The sequence below is a fragment of the Petaurus breviceps genome, unplaced genomic scaffold, assembly GCF_028583685.1.
Source record: "Petaurus breviceps papuanus isolate PSGF00001 unplaced genomic scaffold, PetGlider_PUasm1.0 563, whole genome shotgun sequence".
Classification (NCBI taxonomy): domain Eukaryota; kingdom Metazoa; phylum Chordata; class Mammalia; order Diprotodontia; family Petauridae; genus Petaurus; species Petaurus breviceps.
The window spans coordinates 963,421-986,979 of record NW_027186380.1 but is presented as its reverse complement, the minus strand read 5'-3'; the positions used below and the strand labels follow the sequence as shown (position 1 = coordinate 986,979).

General features: G+C 41.5%; 1 protein-coding gene across 4 annotated transcripts; it reads left to right on the top strand.

The window, feature by feature from the left end:
- Positions 1-785: 785 nt before the first annotated feature.
- On the top strand, positions 786-23,553 carry LOC138173093 (zinc finger protein 595-like). 4 transcript variants are annotated; one of them, XM_069103028.1, is made up of 7 exons: positions 786-959; positions 8,627-8,822; positions 13,528-13,620; positions 16,151-16,245; positions 18,597-18,723; positions 19,303-19,386; positions 20,590-23,553. In XM_069103028.1, exons 2-7 carry the CDS (start codon positions 8,744-8,746, stop codon positions 22,494-22,496), a joined length of 2,385 nt encoding a protein of 794 aa, XP_068959129.1. In that variant the 5' UTR covers positions 786-959; positions 8,627-8,743; the 3' UTR covers positions 22,497-23,553. The 4 variants fall into 4 exon arrangements, with proteins under 4 accessions (XP_068959129.1, XP_068959128.1, XP_068959127.1 ...); XM_069103027.1 differs by having other exon boundaries at positions 786-986; XM_069103026.1 differs by having other exon boundaries at positions 786-990.
- Positions 23,554-23,559: the final 6 nt, after the last annotated feature.

The following is a 23,559-nucleotide window of genomic DNA, read 5'->3' as shown; positions in this document are numbered from 1 at the left end:
TCTTTGCCCAACAGAAAGTACTATGGATGAGAAAGAAATCTTGTGACTATGAGGAATCTGGAAAAGTTTGAGTAGGCATACACACCTTATTGGAATTCCAAGTATTCATACTAGAGGGAAACTATATACATGTAAAGAATGTGGGACGGCCTTCACCCACTGTACCTCTCTCATTCCACATGAACAAGTCCATAATAGAGAGAAACTCTCTGAATGTCAGGACTGAGGACAAGGTTTCAGCTCCAGCTCAGCCCTCACTTGACATGAGGGAAAGGAACGTGGGGGGCCCTTCCCCTGCTTGGCCTCCTGCGCCACCCAAGAAAGAATCCCTAACAGGGAGAAAGCCTTTGCACGGACGGAATGTCAGGAGGGTTTCACCTTCAGCGCAGCCTTTACATTGTATCAGAGAATTATACTTGAAAAGCCCCACGATTGCTGACTGACAGCTGGCAGGGGCTCTGCAGACGCTCGGGGAAGGCCCCTTGGTGCACAGAGGGGAAAACTGAGGCCGCCTTTCATGCGACCCTTTTGGTCCCCATCAGACTGGGGGCCCATCAGTGTCTCTTTCCCTTCCTGTCTCCAGTGGAAGCACTGCAATGCGCTCCCAGTAGGTGCTCAATACTTGCTCCAGACAGGCGCAGAGCCCCCCGGGCGGGAACGAGGAACCGGAGGGGGAATGCGCGCTCGTGCACCCGGGAAGAGAGGGACCCCAGCTGGGTGACGTCATCCGCTCGGCAGCAGCCCCGCCCCTTTCCTGGAACCCAGCTGTAGGGGGGTCTGTAGAGCGCAGGCGCAGACTGGGGGGGGCGGTTGTTACGCGCCCCTGGCTGCGCTTGGGCGGCTTTGTCCCCCGGGGGAGGGCGAAGGAGAGAACGTGCGTCTGCGCGCTCTTTGGGGCAGCCCCCGATCCCCAGAGACCCGGCCAGCTGCACGGAGCTGCGCGGCCCGGCGCAGCCCAGGTACGGCGGCCGGGCATTCCGCGGCTGGTAGGTGCGTGCAGGGGGAGGGCGCCGGAGTGAGCCGCGAAGGGGTGGGGATGGGCCGGAGACCTGGAGGGAGGGGGCGGACGCGTGGGCTGGACCGGTGTGCTGGGGGCCGGGAGCAGGGGTCCCCAGGGCCGCAGGGGAGGGCGTGTGCGGTGCCCCGAGGTGGGGGGGGGGGGCAGCAGGAGCTGGTGGGTTCGTCACCCAGGGCAACAGATGAGGGCAGGTTTGCCTGGAGCAAGGGAGAGCACTGGGTAACCAAGGGCAACCGGAAACAGGCTTGTAACCAAGGCAACAGGTGGGGGGTTGCATTGAGCAGGGGGAGGGAGGCCGTGTAACCAAGGGCAACCGGAGACTGAAGCTAGTAACCCAGGGCAACAGGTGAGGGCGGGTTTGCCGTGAGCCGGGGGAGGGAGGCTACGTAACCAGGGGAACTTGGAGCTGGCCGGCTGTAACCAAGGGCAACAGGTAGGGATGATTGGTCTTGGGGGCGGGGAGCGAGTAACCCTGGGCTGCCGGAGAGCGTGGGTGTGTGTCCAAGGGCAGAAGGAGGGGGCACGTTTGCCTTGAGCCCACACTGGCCTGCACCAAACCCGACCGCCAAGGCGGGTGAGTGTGCTACGGGAGCAGGTGAGTTGGTGTGTAACCATTGCCTGCAAATAGGAGCTTCGAGGGGGTTGGGAGGAGCCCCCCGAAGTAGCTGGAGGCAAGTGCCTGCCTCCCCGAGGCTGACTCTTGTGTAAATGGTTCCTGTAAGGAGGATGGTGTGTAGCTGGGGGTGCCTGGAGAGGGCAGGTTTGCAGTGGAGAGAAGGGGCCGTCTGATGTGCAGATTGTATAACCGGATGGGAGGGGCAGATTATGTGTGCCTGCTGACTGGGGAATGCAAAAGGGGGGGGGGAGTGTGCAATGCACCCTGCATGGGGATAGAGCCAGGCAAGGTGTGCATGCAGTTGGAGGGCTCCGGAGGAAGCTGGGAGCTTCACAGTTATGTCCTGCATGGGCGTCTGGGCCCTGGGCAGGGCCCCTTCTTAGGCTTCCGAAGGTTTTGTTCGTGGACAGTGCAGTTCTGCAGGCAGAAAAGGTACAGTAGAGACTTGGGGAGAGACCTGGGCTCCCCATGGCTCTTTATACACTGTTGCCCTTCATCTCAGTCTCATTCTATTGGAGCACCATGACCCCCAGTGACAGGACAGAGAGGCCTGATGGAAGGGGGCTAAGAGGTTGACTGCCCCCCCAGCCCTGGGACCAGAGATGTGGTTGTACCCTGGTCGTAAGCAGACAAGAGCATTATGAGAGACAAGCCCTGAGGAGGGATGGGTAGTCCAGGGGAGGTGGCCTCTCTGGTTACACCTTCCCACCCAGCTCCCTGCTGTGTTCTCCCTTGGTCCTGATGCTCCCTCTTTATCCCAAGCCATCCCCATCAGTGCAGGCCATCCAATCCATATCTTCTCTTATTTGGTCTCCCCTGCTGGTGTGATCAGCAGATCTCTTCAACTCTGGGTCTGTTTTCTCATCCCTAAAACAAGGAAGGAAATGATCTCTGTAGCTCTTTTTTGCTCCAAATTGATTCTCCTAAATAGAAAACCAGAAAGACCTGGATTCAGGTGCTGCCTCTAACACAGATACCAGTTGTGTCACCCAAAGCAAGTCACTTAACCTCAGTGTTCTGGGCAGGTCACTGCACTGATGGTAAAAGGTCTAGTAGAGGGAGTCCTCACCCCGGAGTTCTTGGTACCATTGAAATTTCAGATCCAGCCTTTCTCCCTAGCTGTCTTCCATGATCTCTTCCCCACTCAATTCATATCCTACAGCCTCTCTTTCTGAGCATTCTCCTCTACTTTTATTTATGTCCTTGAGGCCGAGCCAAGTTAAATTTGGTATATCATGTGTAGACTCCAAAGGCTGCATTTGTATTTTGTCAGTCAACAAGCATTGTTGCAGCAAGGTACCTACTATGTGCTGAGCACTGGTGGATACTTATACCTGCTTATTCCTGGAATCCATGCCTCTGCATACTCACTCCAGGCAGCACTGCGTCCCCGGGCTGTCACATAACCTACTGACAGGTAGTGAGTTTGCAGTCCACTGAAACACCCAAGATCTTTTTCAGTTGTCAAAAAGCAGTGTATTTCTTTATTCTGAACTTAAACACCCCAAAAGCCTGCGTATATATGTATGTGTGTATGTATGTATAGATATATACATGTATGTATGTATGTGTCTTGTTAATGATCAAACAAGAGAGAGGGTGTGCCTATCTCTATAGGAGAGGTAAAATGGATAATTTTGGTTATGTGAAATTAAAGTTTTTACGTAAACAAAACCAGTGCAGCCAAAAGTAAAAGGAGAGCAGGAAAATGGGAAATAAAATTTATAGCATATATGTACATGTAAAGCCCATGTGTACCTATAGTGCACATACCTCTGCATGTTTATGTGTGTGATGTGTATAATGTATATATGTACATACATACATGCCTAAACATAGAGGACTGTTCATGAAACTATGAATAAGCTTGTTTTCCTTTCCAAATGTGTAAATAAATTTAACATGTAACTTTTTTTTGCTTAAAATAGATTTTATTGGTATTTTTTGTTTTTAATATGGCCCAGATTTCCCCTTGGGTCACTTCCCCCTTCCTCTTCCCCTCCCCAGAGAACCATCCCATATAACAAATAATTTCTTTAAAAGAGAAAGAGAAAAAAAAATCAGCTAAACCAATTAATTCATTGAAAAAATATGAAAATATAGGCAATGATCCACATTTGTGGATCTCCCACTTCTGCAAAGAAGTTAGGGGAGGTGTCTTCTCCTATCTCTTCCCTGAAGGTCATGTTTGTTCATTGTAATTCTGCACCATTCATTTTTTCTTTTGAGGTATAAGTTCTTTCCGTTGACGTTATTGCCATCAATGTGTATATTATTGTCTTGAATTCATTTACTTCATCAGTCCATATAAGGCCTTCCATGCTTCTCTGTATTCGCTATATTCAAAGTAAAAGGACTTATTTGTACAAAAATATTTATAGCAGTTCTTTTTGTGGTGGCAAAGAATTAGAAATTGAGGGGATGCCTACCAATTGGGGAAGGGCTAAACAGGTTATGGTGTATGATTGTGATGCTATAAGAAATGGTGAGAGGTTTCAGAAGAACCTGGGGAAGACTTAAATAAATTGATGCAAAGTGAAGTGAGCAGAACCAGAAAGGGATGGTACACAGTAACAGCACTCTTATAAAGATTATCATCTGTGAGAGACTTAGTTACACTTCTCAACACAGTGATCCAAGGCAATTCCAAAGTACACATAATGAAAAAATGCTATGCACATTCAGAGAGAGAATGGATGAACACAGTACAGACTGAAGCATGTTTTTAAATTTTCTTTTTCTTGCCTTTTAAAAAAAAACAACATGGCTAATATGGAAATACGTTTTACATGACTTCACATGTATCATATTGTTTGCCCCTTCTGATACTGCTAGGTTGCCTTCCTTCACTTTTTTTTTTCAGTGATTCCCTTGATATTTTTGTCTTTTTGTTCTTCCAGATGAATTTTTAAATTATTTTTCTAACTCTAGAAAATAATTATTTGGTAGTTTGAGTGGTGTTATACTCAATAAGTAAATTAATGGTGGAATCATCATTTTTATTATATTGGCTCAGCCTGCCAATAAGCAATTAAAATTTCTCTACTTGTTTAGATATGTATTTGTGTGAAAAGTGTTTTGTAATTGTGTTCATATATTTCCTATGCATATCTTGGAAGATTGACTCCTAAATATTTTATACTGTCTGAAGTTATCTAGAATGAAATTTCTCTCTTCCTTTTGGGTTTTGTTGGTAAAAAATGGAAATGCTGATGATTCATGTGGGGTTATTTTAGATCCTGCAATTTTGCTAAAGTTGTTCATTTTTTCAACTAATTTTTTAGTTGATTCTCTTAAGATTCTCAAAGCACACCATCTTACCTTTTGCAAAGAGTCATAGTTTTGCTTCCTATTCTTAATTGATTCAATTTTTCTTTTTTGTCTTTTTGCTATGGCTAGCATTTCTAGTATAATATTGAATATTAGTAGTGATATTGGCCATGCTTGCTTCACCTCTGATCTTACTGGGAGGGCTTCTATTTTATTCCAATTACACATAACACTTGCTCTTAGTTTTATATAGATTTTTAAGAACATTTTAAGAAAAGTTCCATTTATTTCTGTCTTTTCTAGGGTTTTTAATAGAAATGAATGTTATATTTGGTCAAAAGCTTTTCCTGCTTCTACTGATATAATCATATGATTTGTTGTTTTTGTTAATGATATGGTCGATTATACTTACAATTTTTCTATACTGAACGAGGCCTGCATTCCTGGTATGAATCCTAACTGGTCATAATGTGTGATCTTTGTAATACAGTGCTATACTTTCCCTTGCCAGTATTTTACTTAAGATTTTTGCACCAACATTCATTAGGGAAATTGGTCTATAGTTTTCTTTCTCTGTTTTTGCCCTCCCTGGTTTAGGTTCAAAACCATATTTGTGTAATAAACGGAATTTGGTAGGGCTCCTTCTTTACCTATTTTTCCAAATAGTTTATGTAGTATTAGAATTAATTGTTCCTTAAATGTTTGGTTGAATTCACTTGTTAACCCATCTGGACCTGGAGATTTTTTCTTAGGGAGCTCATTTATGACTTGCTCGATTTCTTTTTCTAAGATAAGTTATTTACGTATTCTATTTTCTCTTCTGTTAATCTGAGAAATTTATATTTTTTAATATTCATTGATTTTGCTTAGCTTGTCAGTTTTATTAGCAAATTAACTCCCAATAATTGCTTTTATTTCATCTTTGTTGGTGATGCATCACTTGGTTTATTTTTGATATGGTAATTTGATTTTCTTTCTTTTTTAATCAGATTAACCTATGGTTTATCTATATCATTGGGGTTTTTAAAGAATATAACATATTAGTTTTACTTATTAGTTCAATGGTATTTGTTTTTTTTTTTTTACTTTGAATTTTATTCATCTCTCCTTTGATTTTCAAAATTCTATTTTGGTGTTTAATTTGTCATTGTTATTCAATTTTCAATCTTGTCCTTGAGATTCTTAATCTTTTGTTCCTCCAGATGAACTTTGTCAATAGTTTTTTTAGCTCTACAGAATAAACCTCTGGTAGTTAATTGGTATGGCATTGAGTAAGTGAATTAATTTAGGTAGTATTGTCTTCTTTATTATGTTGGTTCATTCGTTGTGATTCAGTTATTTTCAGCCACGTCCAACTCATGACCCCATTTTGGGGTTTTCTTGGCCAAGTTACTGGAGTGGTTTGCCGTTCCTTCTCCAGCTCATTTTGCAGATGAGGAAACTGAGGCAAACAGGGTGAAGTGACTTGCCCAGGGTCAAACAGTTAGTAAGTGTCTGAGGTCAGATTTGAACTCAGGCAGATAAGGTTTCCTGACGCCAGGCCCAGCACTGTGTGTACTATGGCTCCACCTGGCGTCCCTGGTTCAGCCTATCCATGAGCAATTACTATTTCTCCAGTTATTTATGTTGGCTTTTATTTCTATAAAGAATAGTTGTACTCATATAGTTCCTGAGTGTGTCTTGCAGGTAGACTCCCAAGTATTTTATATATTCTGTACTTATTTTAAATCATGACATCATTTATTAAACTGTCCTTTTATTTGTGAGCACCAAATTTGTTCTCAGTCCTTTATTTCTTTTTTTTAATTAAATTTTAAGTTTAGTTTTAGTTTACAACATTCATTTCCACAAGATTTTGACTCATGTTTTCTCCCCGTCTTTTCCCTACCCACCACCCCAAAACAACGATCCCACTGAATACCTCCTCCCCCAAACTGTTCTCTCCTATATCCTCACCCATTCCCTCTCCAAATTTCCAGTAGGGCACTGTGGATCTCTATACCCCAGTGCCTGTATATCTTATTTCCCAGTTGCATGTAATAATAATAACAATAATAATAATATATTTTTAAAAACATTTGATTTTAAAATTTTGAATTACAGATTCTTTCCCTTCTTCCCTTGCCACCCACCCTTACTGGGAAGATAAACAATTCAATATAAGTTGTACATTTATAGTTACACAAAACATTTCCATAGTGGATATACTGTGAAAGACTGACTGTATTTCCCTCCATCCTATCCCACCCCTCACTTGTTCTATTTTCCACTTTGACACTGTCTCTTTTCAAAAGTGTGTGCTTCTAACTACCCTCCCCTCCAATTTGCCCTCCCTTCTGTCATCCCCCCTCTTATCCCTTTCCCCCCTACTTTCCTGTAGAGTAAGATACACAATTTAGTGTGTGTGTTATTCCCTCCTTAAGCCAAGTTCAATGAGAGTAAAGTTGACCCATTCCCTTTTGTCTTCCTGTTCTTCCCCTCCATTGTAACAGTTTTCCCTTGCCTCTTTTATATGAGATAGTTTACCCCATTCTGTCTCTCCCCATCTCCTCTCATTATATTCCTGTCTCACCTCTTAATTTCCCCTTTTAAGTATCATCCCTTCCTATTCAATTGGTCCTGTGCCCTCTGTCTATGTATACCTGTAAACATATATACACACATTCACATATGTATTCATATGCACATATACCCTCTTATATAGACATATATGTATATATACATATATATGTATACATTTATATTACCTTCAACTATCTTCATACTGAGAAAAGTTTCATCAGTTACACTTGTCATTCTTCATGTAGGCATGTAAATAGTTCAACTTTGATAAGTTCCTTATGATTTCTTTTCCCTGTTTACCTTCTCATGCTTCTCTTCTTCTTGTATTTGAATATCAGATTTTCTATTCAACTCTGGTTTTTCAGCAAGAATGCTTGAAAGTCCTCTGTTTCATTGAATGACCATATTTTCCCCTGAAACATGATATTCAGTTTTGCTGGGTAGGTGATTCTTGGTTTTAATCCTAGCTCCTTTGACCTCCAGAATATCATATTCCAAGCCCTTCGATCCCTTAATGTAGAAGCTGCCAGATCCTGTGTCATCCTGATTGTGTTTCCACAATATATTCAAACTGTTTCTTCTTGGCTACTTGTAATATTTTCTCCATGATCTAGGAACTCCCGCAAAGTCACTTTCCTTCTGTCACCTCAGTCAGTCTGGCGGATGGAAAGTAGACCTTGACGTCTAGCAGCAATGCCACACAATCTTCCTGTGGCACACTGGGCCTCTCCCTTGCTGAGACGTTTCCAGTGACTTCCTGCTGCCTCCAGGTTACCACACAGACTCGTAGGTCTGGCCTGCAGCATTGTGGGCACACCCCTTGGTGTATTTCATACCATTTGCCCTCGTACCCCAGACACCCGCCAGACAAGGTTCCTGGCTAGTCCATGCACCCAGTCATCCCCGTCTCAGCACTCCCGTTTCCCTTTCTTGGGATGCACTCCCCCTCTCATGCCTCAGACATTCTGAATCTTCCTTGAAGGTTCAGCTACGCGGCTGCCTGCTCTGTGAAGTTCCCCCTCGTCATTGCTCTTTTCTCTCCTTGTTATTTGACTTCTTGTGTGCATGAGGTATCACACTGTCCTCCTCCTCTCCTGAGGGCAGGAAATGCTTTTGTGTATGGCCTGATAAATGGTTACTGATTTTGGTTTGGCCCCCAGACTCCAGTTCTGCAGGAAAGTAAAGACGTAACTCTGAGAAGGGACGTCCAGCCCTTGTCCTGAGGCCTTTCCTCTGACTGTCTGAGCCAGGAAAGAGCAGATCTTGGAGCTGATTGCATGGCCCCTAATTATCCCGTCCCTGGGAAGAGGGAGAACATTGAGAAGATGTCGAAGGTGAAGACGCACAAGGAGAAAGGTAAGACTATGAGGCCAAATCTCCATCTCCACAGGGTTGGAGAGAGAACAGAGGAGGAGCGAGGCCATCTCCAGCTGGGGAGGCTCCTTCCCTCACAAGCATGGTCAGGGCCTTTGAGCTGGCCAGCCTTCTTCCTGAAAAGTGGTACAGAATGAGCATCAGTAGCAGGGTGGTGCCTTCCCTTATGGGCCCTTCCTGTGATGAGCTTTGGCTGCCAGGTCTCACTGTTGGCTCCTATTAAACCAGTCCCCTGAAGTCCTGGGCCTGGAGTCTGAGAGGCCATCCTCAGATACTTAGCAGGTATGTGATAGTCACTTAACCTGCCTCAGTTTCCCCCTATGTAAAATGGGGATAATAATAGCATCCACCTCCCAGTGTTATTATGAGGCTAATATTTGTAAAGTCCTTTGCAAACCTTAAAGTATTAAGTTGATATTATTAATAATTATTATAATAACTTTGAAATCCCAGCCTTAATTTATGGGATAATGTTCCAACATTGTATTTCCTTATCTATTAATTAACATCTGCTTTCTTCACACTTAAGATATCCCTAGCAACTATCTAGAGACGGAAGGGCCTGGAGGACCCTCCTCTTTTCTTTTCAAATCTTCTTACCTATTCTATTAACATCAATATTATATTCTATACTGGACTCCATGATCAATCAAAAGATATGTCCTTAAGTATGGCCCAATCACTTCTGCAAAGTTTGGGGAGGGTGTCTTTTTATACCTCACTTTTTGGAACAAGATTTATTCTTGATACTTTTGCAGAGGTTCATGGTCTAATATCACAAACTGATTAATTATGTATCTAATTATTCTCAAAACATTCAGGAAGAATGTACTTAAAACAATAAAATTTCATACACTTGCCTTATGCCTAACTTTCCATTGATTTGCCATAAAGATGAAAAATAGCAACCTGATTGGACAAAGCATCCACATGCACTATAGTCCCCAAAACTTTTTACCTTAACATCAATTTACTCTCAGTGAGTTGCAATATACCACAAAGATTTGCCAGGACTCACATACATATGGGATTCCCTTTAACATCTTTCCCTTCACAATTTTTGAACTTGTCCTGGTAAAGCCAGTTGTTAGAGATTCCTTTTTAGTCTTTTCTACATAGACTGGCTACTTCTCAGAAGATCAAGTTTATTGTTTAGGAGCTTCATAACTAAACAAGCTCCCTTCCCAGGCTGAATGACCTTGCCTAATGGAGATAATTTCTAGGGGTTTTGGCAGTTTTACAACATCATACATGCAGGAGGACTATTCTGAATCAGCAGAACTAGTCAAAGTTTTCATCCAGTCTCCTCCTTTCCACATACAGTAATCAATTAACAATTTTAAGTTTTAGCATTAAAACAAATTCCCACATTTTCATCAAATTATTATGATTATAAACAACTAACTACAAATAATATCTAATGCACTAATGGGCAGAATTCTCTACCTGCTGTCCTTCTGCCGTGGGCTGCTCAGTGTCCAGCACTTACCATGATTCAGAGACATTGGAGCAGCAAGCACCCCAGCGTCCCCAGGGTGGCTGCCAATACAGGTTCTTGGATCTGCTTTATTAAAGGAAAGCAACTCAAAATGGGTTAACAAGCTTACTTTAATCAGTCAGATATGTATCGTTTACCTAGTTCAGGGAAAAAAGGTCAGCACCCCGAACTTCAGAATATACAGACAGAATTATCAAGTAGACAGGTTTCCAAACTGTCCAACCATTACATCCATACTAAATCAACATCTGGGTTTCAACATCTGGGTTTTTCAAAGCCGAGGGGGGGCTCTCAACAACGGCTTCCCAGAATCCAGATCAAATCACAGAACACTTCTCAAAGTGAGCCCCAAAACAAAGCTACACGTCAGGGCTTATATAGCCTTCTCCTGGCTCAGAGAGTGTAACAACCTTATTGACTCACTGGCCAATCAAAAAGTATCTACTGAAAAACAAGCCTCCCACCCCAGGCTCCAGGTACACTTTAGCCTAGGGTCAGGGAAGATCTTTAAAATTTACATTCCCATTACAGACATTAATAAGAAATGACCAGGCCATGTGGGTAGTTCAAGGAAGAATGATGAACTCCATTTATTGATTCTTAGGACAAGGTTTTTATAGATCAATGAGACAAAGGAAGGAGACTCAGGTATTCTTATTGTTATCTTAGTCTGTCATATCCTGAAAGCAGCACAGGATAGATGGTTTGATAAGGATTTGTTATCTAGGGGACTAAAGTCTTAGGGTAAAACCTTTGATCTAGGCCTCAGGTACCTCCCAATGCAGCTGCAGTCATAAACATATAATTGAGATATAATTATAGATATAATTGAGAGCAAATATATTAAAGATATAATTGAGAGCAAACTTCAAAGTCAAAGCTACAATTCTCAAAAGACATCAAGTTTAGAGCTGACCACCCAAAGATACCTGAGTGCTAAATCAAATATTTTAGCTCTTAATAACTAAAATCTTGGGGTATAGCCTATTGATCTCAGAACTCAAACAACATCCTTTTAAGTGTAACCCATATCAAAAGATCCAAGGACAAAGCTTAACAAAGCCACATTTCAAAGGGCCTTTTATAGGGAACATAGTGAAATCTTTATCTGAGTCTTGGATCAGGCCTCTTTGGCTCCCAACATTCCTCTCTCCCTGCTTCCTTTCCCAGGACTAATAAGATTGCTTCCCCATCCTGGATTATAAAATTTTCCTCACTCTCTTATCTTGTGTCTCCCATCTTGTTCTCAGTCTTTCCCATAAAACTTCTGAAAATACTTTATTATTTTGGAACACATAAACACCACTCTCCAAATCCTGGGGTCTGTCTCTCCTAGCCTTTTCTGCCAGGAGATGCACACTGCTTTCTTAATACACTTTTGTTTACTTCCTTGCATATAAGACACTTCACAGATTTGTTTAGCAACTATATACACATATATATACACACACACACACACACACACACACACACACACACACACACACACACACACACATATATCTTTAAAGCTAGGACACACATTACTTACACTCCCCAATGGACTCCTTGATGTAAAAACTGACAAAATTTCCCTCATGATTTGTTGATTAACCATTTCTCTCCCATCAAGCAATAACCAATGGCCTTGCTCAGTTTCAGTTTTCCCAAACTTAATCAAATTTTCCTTTTCAGCTTCTATGAACACAAGTATTGCTTTTGTCTTAGGGACTTGGGGATTCAACACATAGATTCTATGTACAGGGCATTCTCCTAAGCTTTCTTGTCTGCTAATCTGTTCCCCATCATCTAATACCAAAGATCTTATAAAACATTTCTTCATAAGAATATTTCCCTTTTTCAAAAACAGTTTATCCTGATATCATTAACTACTACACGATTCCTAAATTCTCTGGTCATAAAATCTTTCCCAAATAATTGACAAAATTTACACAAAGAGGTTTCACAGGTATTTTCTTCACATAATTACCAATAATTACCTTTCACAAGCATACTTTTGTAAATACTTGATTTATGAAATAACTCCATATAGCTTGGTTAACAGTCTTACAAATTTCAACAATCATAACTGAAACTTTCTTTTAATACAGCTGTTTACCAGTAACAACATCATAAACAATTACCATGTTCTTAAATTTAAATTTTGAAACCAAAATCAATTACCAATCAACATCACTAGAAATCAATTACATTCTGGAATCCCACATAGATGGTGAATGTTCTTTTTTTTCCCCCAAGATTTCTCATTTTCTCAGTAAGAATTTTACAAAATGCATTTCCAATTCAACTTGCACAGAGAATCATTCATCCCATAACCATTGGCACAAAATCCACACCTAAAGAAAATTCCACATAAGGTTAACAAACATGAAAAAATTAATTTTTAGCTTACACAGTTTACCCTCAAATAGCATTTTTGTTTTATACCAGGCATTGTACCAAGAACCTTTACAATTATATTAGTCCCATAAAAATCCCTGGGATGTGGATTCCACCACCATCCCCTTACTGAACAGTAAACTAAGGTAAATAAAACTGAGGAGGGGGTGGGGGGAGTACACACGGTGAATCACTTTCTTAATGCCAAATAACAATATGTACCTTTTGATCATGTAACTATATATTTCTAAGTTCTAATACCCTTGGCCCTCAGAAAAGAAATATATCCACAAATTTATTTCTTTTCTTAATATTTCAATTCTCCATTCACATTCATATCTTCCAAAAAGTTTACAAGAAGTTTGCTTTTCCCTTATTATAATCAGGTCATTTTAAAAATATGCTGGGCTAACACTCTAACTGCTTTCTTTGATTCTTAAAATGGTAACAAATTACAATAGTCTATATTTTCTACCATAATCAGTTCCCATCTCAAATTCAATAACAGTAACCACTCAATTTCAGCCTTTCCACAGTGGATTTCTTGAAGAACGGCATTCCAACTTGCGAATCCTGTTTGTGACGCCAATTAATGTCTGATTAAGGAGGTTCAGGATTAACGTGAATGGAATACTTGGTACTCCAAGAAGACCCAATGCAATTTGTTTGCAATATTTATTCAGAATATGTGTATATATAGGCAAGTGAGAAAGAACCCAGAGATAACAGAGTAAGAGACTTAAAAATAGCAGAGTAAGAGCAATTATGAGTAATTGTGGAGATATATATTTACAAGCATCACCATTGCAGGGAAGCACCAACACCTGACCAGACAAGCTGGGGAAGCCTGGTACAACCGTCAGGGTCCCGCACAGGAGGGTCCCAGGCAGGACATCTCCATGGGTAAGACTCCAATTTGGGGTCTGAATTTTACAGTTTAAGTAGTGCTGAGAACATACTGCCAGGTGTTTTTTAGCAAGCATTGTATCTGGTGACAGGCCTGGGACGGAGTCCAATCCCTCCAACCCCCCCCCCCCCCCCCCCCAAGAGCAATGTTTCCTTGGAATGGCTAGTTCCAGGAGTTGGGCAGTTATCATATCTCTTCTCAAGTACCTGGCCAGGGTCCCAGGAGAGGAGCAGCTCTCACTTTCTCAGGATCCTCTGTGCCCAAACAGCTGAGGGTAATAGAAAGGTCATATTGAGTTGGGGCCTTGGTTTGTATAATCTTATTCCTCACAGAGGGACTTACCTTGCCCCTCTACCCTCCAAAAGCCTTCTATCTTGTCCTAAAATCATCTACATGGCACAGTTGGCTTTTGACTTGAGAATGACTAAGGTGTATTATGAGGTGACAGTTATCAAAACTGTCTGGTATTAGCTAGGAAACAGAATGGTGGATCAGTGGAATAGATTAGCTCTACATAGTAGTAAATTTCTATAGTGACCTCATGTTTGATAAGCATAAAGAGCTAAGCTTTGGGGTTAAAAACTCACTATTTGGTTAAAATTACTAGAAAAGGGCAGCTAGGTGGCGCAGTGAGTAGAGTGCTGGCCCCCCAGTCAGGAGGACCGAAGTTCAGAACCGGCCTCAGACACTTAACACATACACCAAAAAAAAAAAAAAAAAAAAAAAACCTAACCATGTGACCTTGGGCAAGTAAGTTAACCCCAATTGCCTTCCAAAAAGCAAAAAAAAAAAAATACTGGAAAAACTAGAAAGTCATCTGCTAGAAATTAGGTATAGACCAGTATTTACACCATTTATTAAGATACAGTCAAAATGGATACATAACATAGATAAAGGTAGATATCATAAGTAAATTAGAGAAGCATGAAACAGATTAATGGATAGGAAAATAATTTATTAATAAATAAAAGATAAAGATAATTGGGGAATATAAAATGGATGATATTGATCACATTCAAAGTTTTTGTATAAATAAAACCAATGTAGCCAAGATTAAAAGGAATACAAAATTAGAGGAAAATTTTTAATAACCAGTTATAAATAATAAAAAATAAAGCCTCATATGTCAAATATATAGAGAACTGAGTCAAATTTATAAGAATGTGAGTCATTCCCTAGTGGTCCCCAGCAATACAGTGATCTAAGACAATCCCAAAGGATGATGAAAAATGTTGTCCCTCTCTAGAGAAAGAACAGATGGACTCTGAATGCAAATTGAATGCACCCTATTTTTCACTTTCCTTCTCTCTCATTCTCTTTTGTTTTTTTTTCTACAGAACAACTAATATGGAAATGTGCTACATGATTATACATATATAACCTATATTAGATTGTTTACTGTTTCAGTGAGGGGGAGTGATAGAATTTGGAACTCAAAACTTAAAACATGTTGAAAATTATTTTTTCGTGTAATTGGGGAAGACAAGATAATAAAGAGAGAATGAGTCATTCCCCAGTTGATAAATAGCCAAAAGATATGGACAGGCAATTTTTGGAAAAAGAAATCAAAGACATATATAGTCACATGAAAAATGCTCTATATCATTATTGAATGGGAAGAAATGCAGATTTAAATAGCATTAAAATATCTTCTTACAACTATCAGACTGACTGAAATTATAGAAGGGGAAAATGGCAAATGCTGGAGGGGATGTGGAAAAGTTGGGACTCCAATACACTGTTGTTGGAATTGTGAACTGATCCAACCATTTTAGAGAGCAATTTGGCATTATGCCAACAAAAGAGTTATAAAACAATGTATATACCCTTTGACCCAACAATACCAGTGTTAAGTCTACTTCCCAAGATGATCAGGGAAAAAGGAAAAGAAACTATGGATTCTAAAATATTTATAGCAGCTCTTTGTGTGGTGGCAAAAAGTTAGAAGTTGTAGGGAAGCCTGTCAATTGGGGAATGGCTGACAAAGTTGTGATGTATGATTGTGATGGAATACTACTGTACTGTACTGTAAGAAAATGATGAGTGGGTTGGTCTTAGAAAAACATGGAAAGACATATGAAATAACGCAGAGTAAAATCAGCAGAACCAAGAGAACGTTGTATACAACAACAGCAATGTTATTCAAAGAGTAACAATGAATGACTAAGCTATTCTGAGTGATATGAACATTCACATTAACTATGAGGGACTTAAGGAAAATACTGTCCACCTCCAGAGAAAGAACTGATCTATAGGAGTAGATATTGTGTGGTTCCACATATATATCTATGTCAGATGTTGACCTTCTCTAATGTTGGGATGGAGGGAGGCAGCTCAGAACTCAAAGTGTAACAAACAAATAAATAAGACTGTAGGGATGAGAATATGACCACCTGCACCTGTCCAGTCCCTATCCCTGGGATTCTCTAAGGGAATCACCCAGTCACTTGTAAGGATCTGTGACCTGGTGAGTCCGCCAGTTGCCAGAAAGGATTGTTCCCCCATGATTCCTTTTTCTGTTCCCAGCTGCACCTTCTCGAGACCAGAACATGAAGGAGGATCACAAGAGAAGAGGTCATAAGAGAAGGGCAAGTGCTGCAATCCACTTGGCCAGAATCCAGGTGAGTGGGGTTCATTCTCTCTCCTGATATTCCGAGGCATCATTCAGGGAAGGCGCTTCTTGCTTTCCTTTGTCTTTGCTCTAACCTGAGCAAGTTCCACCCAGAACCCTAAGCTGCCATTGTTCTCCTCCAGGAGACTTAGCTTGTTCTGGTAAATGGAGCCAGATTCTCAGGGTTCCTCCATCACTGAAGCCGGACGGGGCATGACGTCTTCTAGGCCTGCCATTTTGTGTTGCTTCTGTCACTGTCCCATATTTTCTGATCAGCCCACACTGTCTGTGCCCATGTCCCCCCCCCCCCCCCCTGCCAGGAGGATTTGAGTGCCTCGATCACAAGCGCTGTCTCACTTTTGTGCCTGTCTCTTCAGTGCTTAACGTGTAGCGGGTTCTCCATAGATGTCTGATGGATGGCTTGTAGGTGGGAATCAGGACCAGGAGAGCCGCTGCCTTCGTCACTGGTCCCTTCCCCTTTTGAAGGATGGCACTATGAGGAAAGCAGGTGAAGAGGTGGGCAGCGGCCCCCCACTGGCCAGGGAGGAGCTTCTTTGTGGCAGGCCTCCAGGTGGCTCACATGCCTTCTGTGGCAGCCCCTGCGGTTCTTCCTTCCCCCCTCCCTCCTTGTGTAAGGATTCCCCTCTGCCTCTTCAGCGTCTTCCTCTGTGTGGACATTGAAGCCCTGCTGCCATCTCACAAAAGAAGGCGTCATCCTCTCCATAATCCTCATACTGCAGACTCTGAAGAGGCATTGGGCTGCTTGTCTCTCTTTTCTGAGAGAGAGACTGCGGTGCCCAAGAAGCTCAATCAGTCACCCAGCCGCAGCAGCCTGAGCACGAGCAGCGCCCACACAGTGCCGGTCCATCATGCTCTCCTTGCACTCCGTGCTCACTGGCATCACATGTTCAGTGCTTTTCTCCTCTGTGCTGGTAGTGCCCATAGAGAATGACCAGGGAAGATTGCGTGGGGGGACCTGCCCCTGTAAAGCTGTCACTGCCTTACTCAGCTCATCCAGAGCCTTGTCTGCCTTGGAGTAACTGCCCGAAACAAGACTGGCATCGGCTGACCAGCTTGTCCAGACCATTGCATTTTCAGCACGAGCATCCGCCCCTCAGAAATCCCCAGTCACTACAAACCAAGGCACTATTTGGATGGTCCAGCCTTGAGAAAAGTGTTAACAATGTAGATTAAATTTAAAAATGTATGCATACTTTTTTCCATTGGAGAGATTGGTTGTTAAATATTTACCACCATACCCCAGTTGTTGTGTTTTTTTTTTTTAGCAATCAGGGTTAAGTAACTTGCTCAAGGTTACATGGCCAGTTATTTCTGGGTGTGGTGCTGAGTATCTGAGCCCAGATTTGATCCCCAGGTCATACCGACACTAGGGCTGGTGCTCTTACTCACTGAGCCACCTGGCTGCCCCTAAGCAATTGGGGTTAAGTAACTTGCTCAAGGTTACACGGCCAGGTGTTTCTGGGTGGGTGCTAAGTGTCTGAGCCCGGATTCGATCCCAGGTCATCCCAACACTGGGGCCGGTGCTCTTACTCGCTGTGCTACCTGGCCGCCTCCATACTCCAGTTTTGCTCTACAAATATTGCTTGAGCTTAGGAGTCCAGTAGAAGGGAGTAAGGTCATCACCAGATTGAAGGCCTGTTGTCTGTGTGCTGCTACTGAAGATGAAGATGGTGATGAAGATGATGAAGATTATGGTGGCCAGAATTTTATAGCACCCATAAGGTTTACAAAAAGGATTCACATCCATTATCTCATTTGAACCTTACAACACCTCTGGCAAGAATAATGAGTGTTAGGGGTGGCTAGGTGGCACAGTGAGTACAGCACCAGCCCTGGAGTCAGGAGGACCTGAGTTCACATCCAACCTCAGACACAACACAAAAACTAGCCCTGTGACCTTAGGCAAGTCACTTAACCCCAATTGCCTTCCAAAAAGCAATAATAATAATAATAATGATGATGATGATGAGTATTATTTTAATTAAAGCTAATAAACAATTAATATTTGGGATTGAGTAGTGTTGTTAGTCTTGCTTTGTTACAAGCTATATCTTGTCTACATTAGTTATATACTTTGGAGGTTTCAGTAAAGTACTTACTGCCCTTGAGCATATTCTGGGAGATGAATAGTAAGGTTGACCTTACTGGGCAAAATAAAACTCTTGATGTGCAGGCCTAAAGTGGGGCCCCCTTGTCCATATGTTCTCAGTGGCTCTTTGACCTCTCTAACTCTCTCCTTGTGGGATGACTATTTTCTCTACCTCCTACCAACTTTATCTCCTCTGTGGTTCCTGTTAATGAGCAGTTCCCAAGTGATCAGGAATGTGCCTGATGTTTCAGGGATTGGTGACCTTTGAAGATGTGTCTGTGGACTTCTCCCGCTCTGAGTGGAAGCAGCTGAAACCTGCTCAGAAGGACCTGTACAGGGATGTGATGCTGGAGAACTATAAGAACCTGGTCTCCCTGGGTATGGACCACTTTCTCCTGGGACTCAGAATCTGTCTGCCCATTGGGATGGGTGTCTTTATCTGTTTCCTAAGAGCTGGGGTTGAGGACTGAGGGAGGGGGAGAAGGTCTGAGTCTTAGCTTGATGTGCAGGGGGAGCCTGGAATCCATGTAATAATGGAGAGAGATACCTACAGAGCCCAAACCCAAGATGCCTCTGGTCTGTGTTCACAGGAGAAACATCTATGCCTGGCACAATTGGGAGCCAGCATCTTTGTTGTGTTGGGGATATACCTTCCACTCAAAATATCTCCCTAAAGTTTCAGAGAAGCCCCCTGAAAACATTAAAAGCTCCCTCCATCCCCACCAAGAAGGAGGGAGTTAAAATAAACGACTTTTCCGTCAACTCTGTGGCCCATTCCCTTCCTCTCAGACCATACTTCCTGGGGAAATGATCTGGAATATTCTCCCAGCTGGCCCTTTTCATCACTGTTTGAGTGTCCCAGTGTGCCCTCATTGTACTGTAGAAAAGAAGGCAGGCTTTGGATATTGAAATGGCTCTCTTTCTCCATAACCTTTCCATTTATTTGCTTACAAACAGGGCTTCAATCTTGCAAGCCAGATGTGATCTCCCGGCTGGAGCAAGGGGAAGTACCATGGATTCCAACAGGCCATGTCCCAAAAGGTGAGTGAGTGAGTGAGCCAAGACTAGACAAACACTGTACACACCCTTTGACTCAGCAACACCACTCCTGGGTCTGAACCCGAAGAGATAAAGAAAAAGGGAAAGTACCAGTGTGTATAAAAAATATGTTTAGCAGCTCCTTCAGTGGTAGCAAAGAATTGGAAATTGAGGGACTGCTCATCAATTGGGGAATGGCTGAACAAGTTGTGGTATATGGGTGTGATGGAATATTACTGTGCTATAAGAAATGACAAGGGGGGTGGTTTCAGAAAAGCCTGGGAAGGTTTATGTGAACCAATGCAAAGGGAAGTGAGCTGAAGAAGGAGAACATTGTATCAGCAAGATTGGAACCATGATCAGTCTTGAAAGACTTGGCCACTTTGATCAATAAATGATCCTAGACAGTTCTGAAGGACTTAGGATGGAAAATGCTCTCCACCTTCCGAGAGAGAACTGATAACTCTGAATGCAAATCAGTATAATTTTCTCACTTTCTATATTTTTCTTGCTTTTTTGTGACATAGCTAATATGGAAATGTTTTGCATGATTTCAGATGTGTAATATATTGCTTGCCTTCTCTAGAGGGAGGAAGACAATTTGGAACTCAAATTTTTTTTAAATTAAAAGGAATGGTGAAAATAAGTAAATAATAAATTAGGGGAAAGTATGGGCCTGGGCAAACACAAGTTCTTGCTAGCAGCAGCCCAGCCAGGTGTCAGCACCTCGAGGTAACCAGTCAGGGAGTGTTCCTCCGGCTTTCCTCTACCCTCAGCAAAGAACCTTGCCTCGTTTTCCAGAAAAAATCAAGGTTGTTCTCCATGGGTTCCCTCTCCTCCCCTCATCCTCTTCTCCTGCCACTCAGATGCCTTCTGCCCCTCTCCTCCTTCAACCCTGTCTTATATGATGGAGTGACCTTACTCCTTACCACGGCCAATCTACTTATCCAAGGGATCACACTCCATCCCATCTTCTCTAAAAGATTGCTCCCTCTCTCTGTCATCCCTACTCTTTCCCTTATTTTTTACTCTCTCCCTCTCTACTGGCTCATTCCCTACTGCCTGCAAACAAACCCTTTTAATTGATGCAATACCCAGATTGTGCATCAGTCACCTTGATGAAAGACAGACTCTAATATACTAAAGCATTTCTTTCTCCCAACATAGCAAACAGTAAATATTCACGTTTTTGGATTTTTTTTTCAGATTCCCTTCATCACAAGACTATCTGTGGGACCAAGAAGTCAGCTCCAAAGCAGGATCTCTGTATAAGAGGATCCTCTAAGAAAAGATTCACAAAAGATTATTCAGAGGATTCAAAGCTTAGAAAAGTTTCAGGAGGCAATAGCAAGCCAGAGATACAGAAGGGAAAGCTTGAAAAACAATCCAAGAAGGAAGCACTCAATCGCAGCAAAACTTCAAATGAGTCAAGGGCCCATAACTGCAATACATCTGAGAAAAAATGTAGCCCAGTGTCAATACCTACTTCACGACAGTCAGTTCCAGTGGAAAGAAGTGTCCATAAATGTGATATATCTAGAGAGAGCTTCTTCAAACAGCTTTCAGAACTAATTAAGCATAGCAAAATCTCCTTTGGGAAGAATATTTGTAAATATAATAACGATAAGCAGACTTTAAATAAACACACAGATTCTACTCAAAACCATGAAGAACGTAATGGTGAAAAACTTGTCAAAGATAACAAATGTGAGAAGGAGGACATGCCCAGGAAACCCCATACTGAACATCAGAGAAGCCATAGTAAAGAGAAACGCAATAGGTGTAATGAATGTGGGAAAACCTTCACGCGAAGCACAGGACTTTCTGAACATAAGAAAATTCATAATGGAGACAAACCCTTTGAGTGTGATGAATGTGGAAGAGCCTTCACAGCAAAGGGAAGACTTAATGAACATCAGAAAGTTCATACAGGAAAGAAGCCTTATAAATGTCATGAATGTGGTAAAGGCTTCACTGGAAGAGGACGGCTTAATGAACACCAGAAAGTTCATACAGGAGACAAGCCGTATGAATGTAATGAATGTGGAAAGGCCTTCATACAGAAGGGTACACTTCTTGAACATCAGAATGTTCATACTGGAGAGAAACCGTATGAATGTAAACAATGTGGGAAAGCCTTCAGACAGAGGGGACAACTTCGTGAACATCAAAAAATTCATACTGGAGAGAAACCTTATAAATGTCATGAATGTGGGAAAGCTTTCTCAGGAAAGGGACGACTTACTGATCATAAGAAAATTCATTCAGCAGATAAACCCCACAAATGTAATGAATGTGGGAAAGGTTTCATCCAAAAGTCACACCTTATTGATCATCAAAAAGTTCATACGGGAGAGAAACCTTATAAATGTAATCAGTGTGGGAAAGCTTTTATAAAGAAGGCACTACTTAATGGGCATCAGAAAATTCATACTGGAGTGAAACCCTATGAATGTGATCATTGTGGAAAATCCTTCACACTGAAAGGACGACTTAATGAGCATCTGAAAATTCATACTGGAGAGAGACCCTATGAATGTAAGCAGTGTGGAAAAGGCTTCATAGTGAAGGCACGGCTTACTGAACATCTCAAGATCCATACTGGTGAGAAACCTCATAAATGTGCTGAATGTGGGAAATCCTTTACACAAAGTGGACAACTTACTGAACATCTGAGAATTCATTCTGGTTTAAAGCCTTTCAAATGTAGTCACTGTGGGAAAGCCTTCACACATAAGGGACGACTTGGTGAACATCAGAAAATTCATACTGGAGAGAAACCCTATGAATGTAGTCAGTGTGGCAAAGCCTTCACACAAAGTGGACAGCTTAATGAACATATGAAAATTCATACTGGAGAGAAACCATATGAATGCAAGCAGTGTGGGAAAGCCTTTACAAGGAAGGAAAGACTTAGTGAACATCAGAGAATTCATACTGGAGTGATACCCTATGAATGTAGTGAATGTGGGAAAGCCTTTACACGGAAGGAAAGACTTAGTGAACATCAGAGAATTCATACTGGGGCAAAACCCTTTGAATGTAGTGAATGTGGAAAAACCTTCAGTCGTAGGACATCCTTTTTTTATCATCAGAAGACTCATACTACATAAAAACCGTATGAATGTAATGAATGTGGGGAAAATCTTTGGTCATAGGATATCCCATGTCATCAGAGAAATCTTTTTATAAAAAACTCTGTGAGTGTAATGAATGTGGGAAATCGTACAGCAACAGCTCAAATCTTTAAAAAAAGTATAAAATAATTTATATCAGAGAGAATCTCTGTGAATGAAAGTATGTGAAATATAATTTTATTATCAAGCTGTTCACACTGGAGAGAAACGATGTGAGTGTAGTGCATGTGATAAAGCATTCAGCAACAAACCTTAAGAGCCATCAAAAAGCCTGTAGTGAAGGGAAGTCTATAAATATAGTGAATCAAAGTCCTCAGCAGCAACTCGAGTGCTATAAATCATTTGTGAACGCATATATTCTTACAAAAGATGAGCATAATGAATACGTGAAACCCTTCAAACATATCAGATGGATTATTAAATATCAAAAAATTCATGCTGGAAAAAATCTCTGTAGATGTAATGGTTTCCTAATCTTGTGCTAACCTTGCATCCCTGGTGTAAATCCAATACATAAAGTAGTTTGGGGATATATAGCTGTAATCTCTGTTAAATGTTATTTAAATATTTTGCATCAATATATTAATCTTTCCTTTTTTCTCTGCCTTATCCCTTCCTGGTTTGGGTATCAGGACCATTTTTGTCTCATAAAATGAGATTGGTAGAGTGCCTTCTTTATTATTGAGGAAAGTTTTTAAATTGCTCCTTAAATATGTTTTTAAGAGTTCACTTGCTATCCATTTAGACCAGGAGTTTTTGTTTGGTAGCTCAAGTATGGCTCAATCAACATCAGTATGTAAGACTGGGCTCTCTGGCACCTCTTTTTTTGTTGTTTTGGTGATATGATTAATTTCTATTTTTGTAAATCACCCATTTTCTTTAAATTTTCAGTCTTTTTGGCCTCTTCACTGGGTATAGTAGTTTCTGATAATATTTTGTCTGTTCATTATAAATTCACTTTGGTTACTTTCATTTTGGCCATATGATCTCTCTCTCTCTCTCTCTCTCTCTCTCTCTCTCTCTCTCTCTCTCTCTCTCT

Bases quoted from the DNA above. Each gene is read 5' to 3' on its own strand.
- LOC138173093 (XM_069103028.1), top strand. From the start codon at position 8,744: ATGGCCCCTAATTATCCCGTCCCTGGGAAGAGGGAGAACATTGAGAAG. The intron at 13,621-16,150 runs GTAAGACTCCAA...TTCTGTTCCCAG, and splicing joins CAGGCAGGACATCTCCATGG to CTGCACCTTCTCGAGACCAG. The intron at 16,246-18,596 runs GTGAGTGGGGTT...CTGATGTTTCAG, and splicing joins TCCACTTGGCCAGAATCCAG to GGATTGGTGACCTTTGAAGA.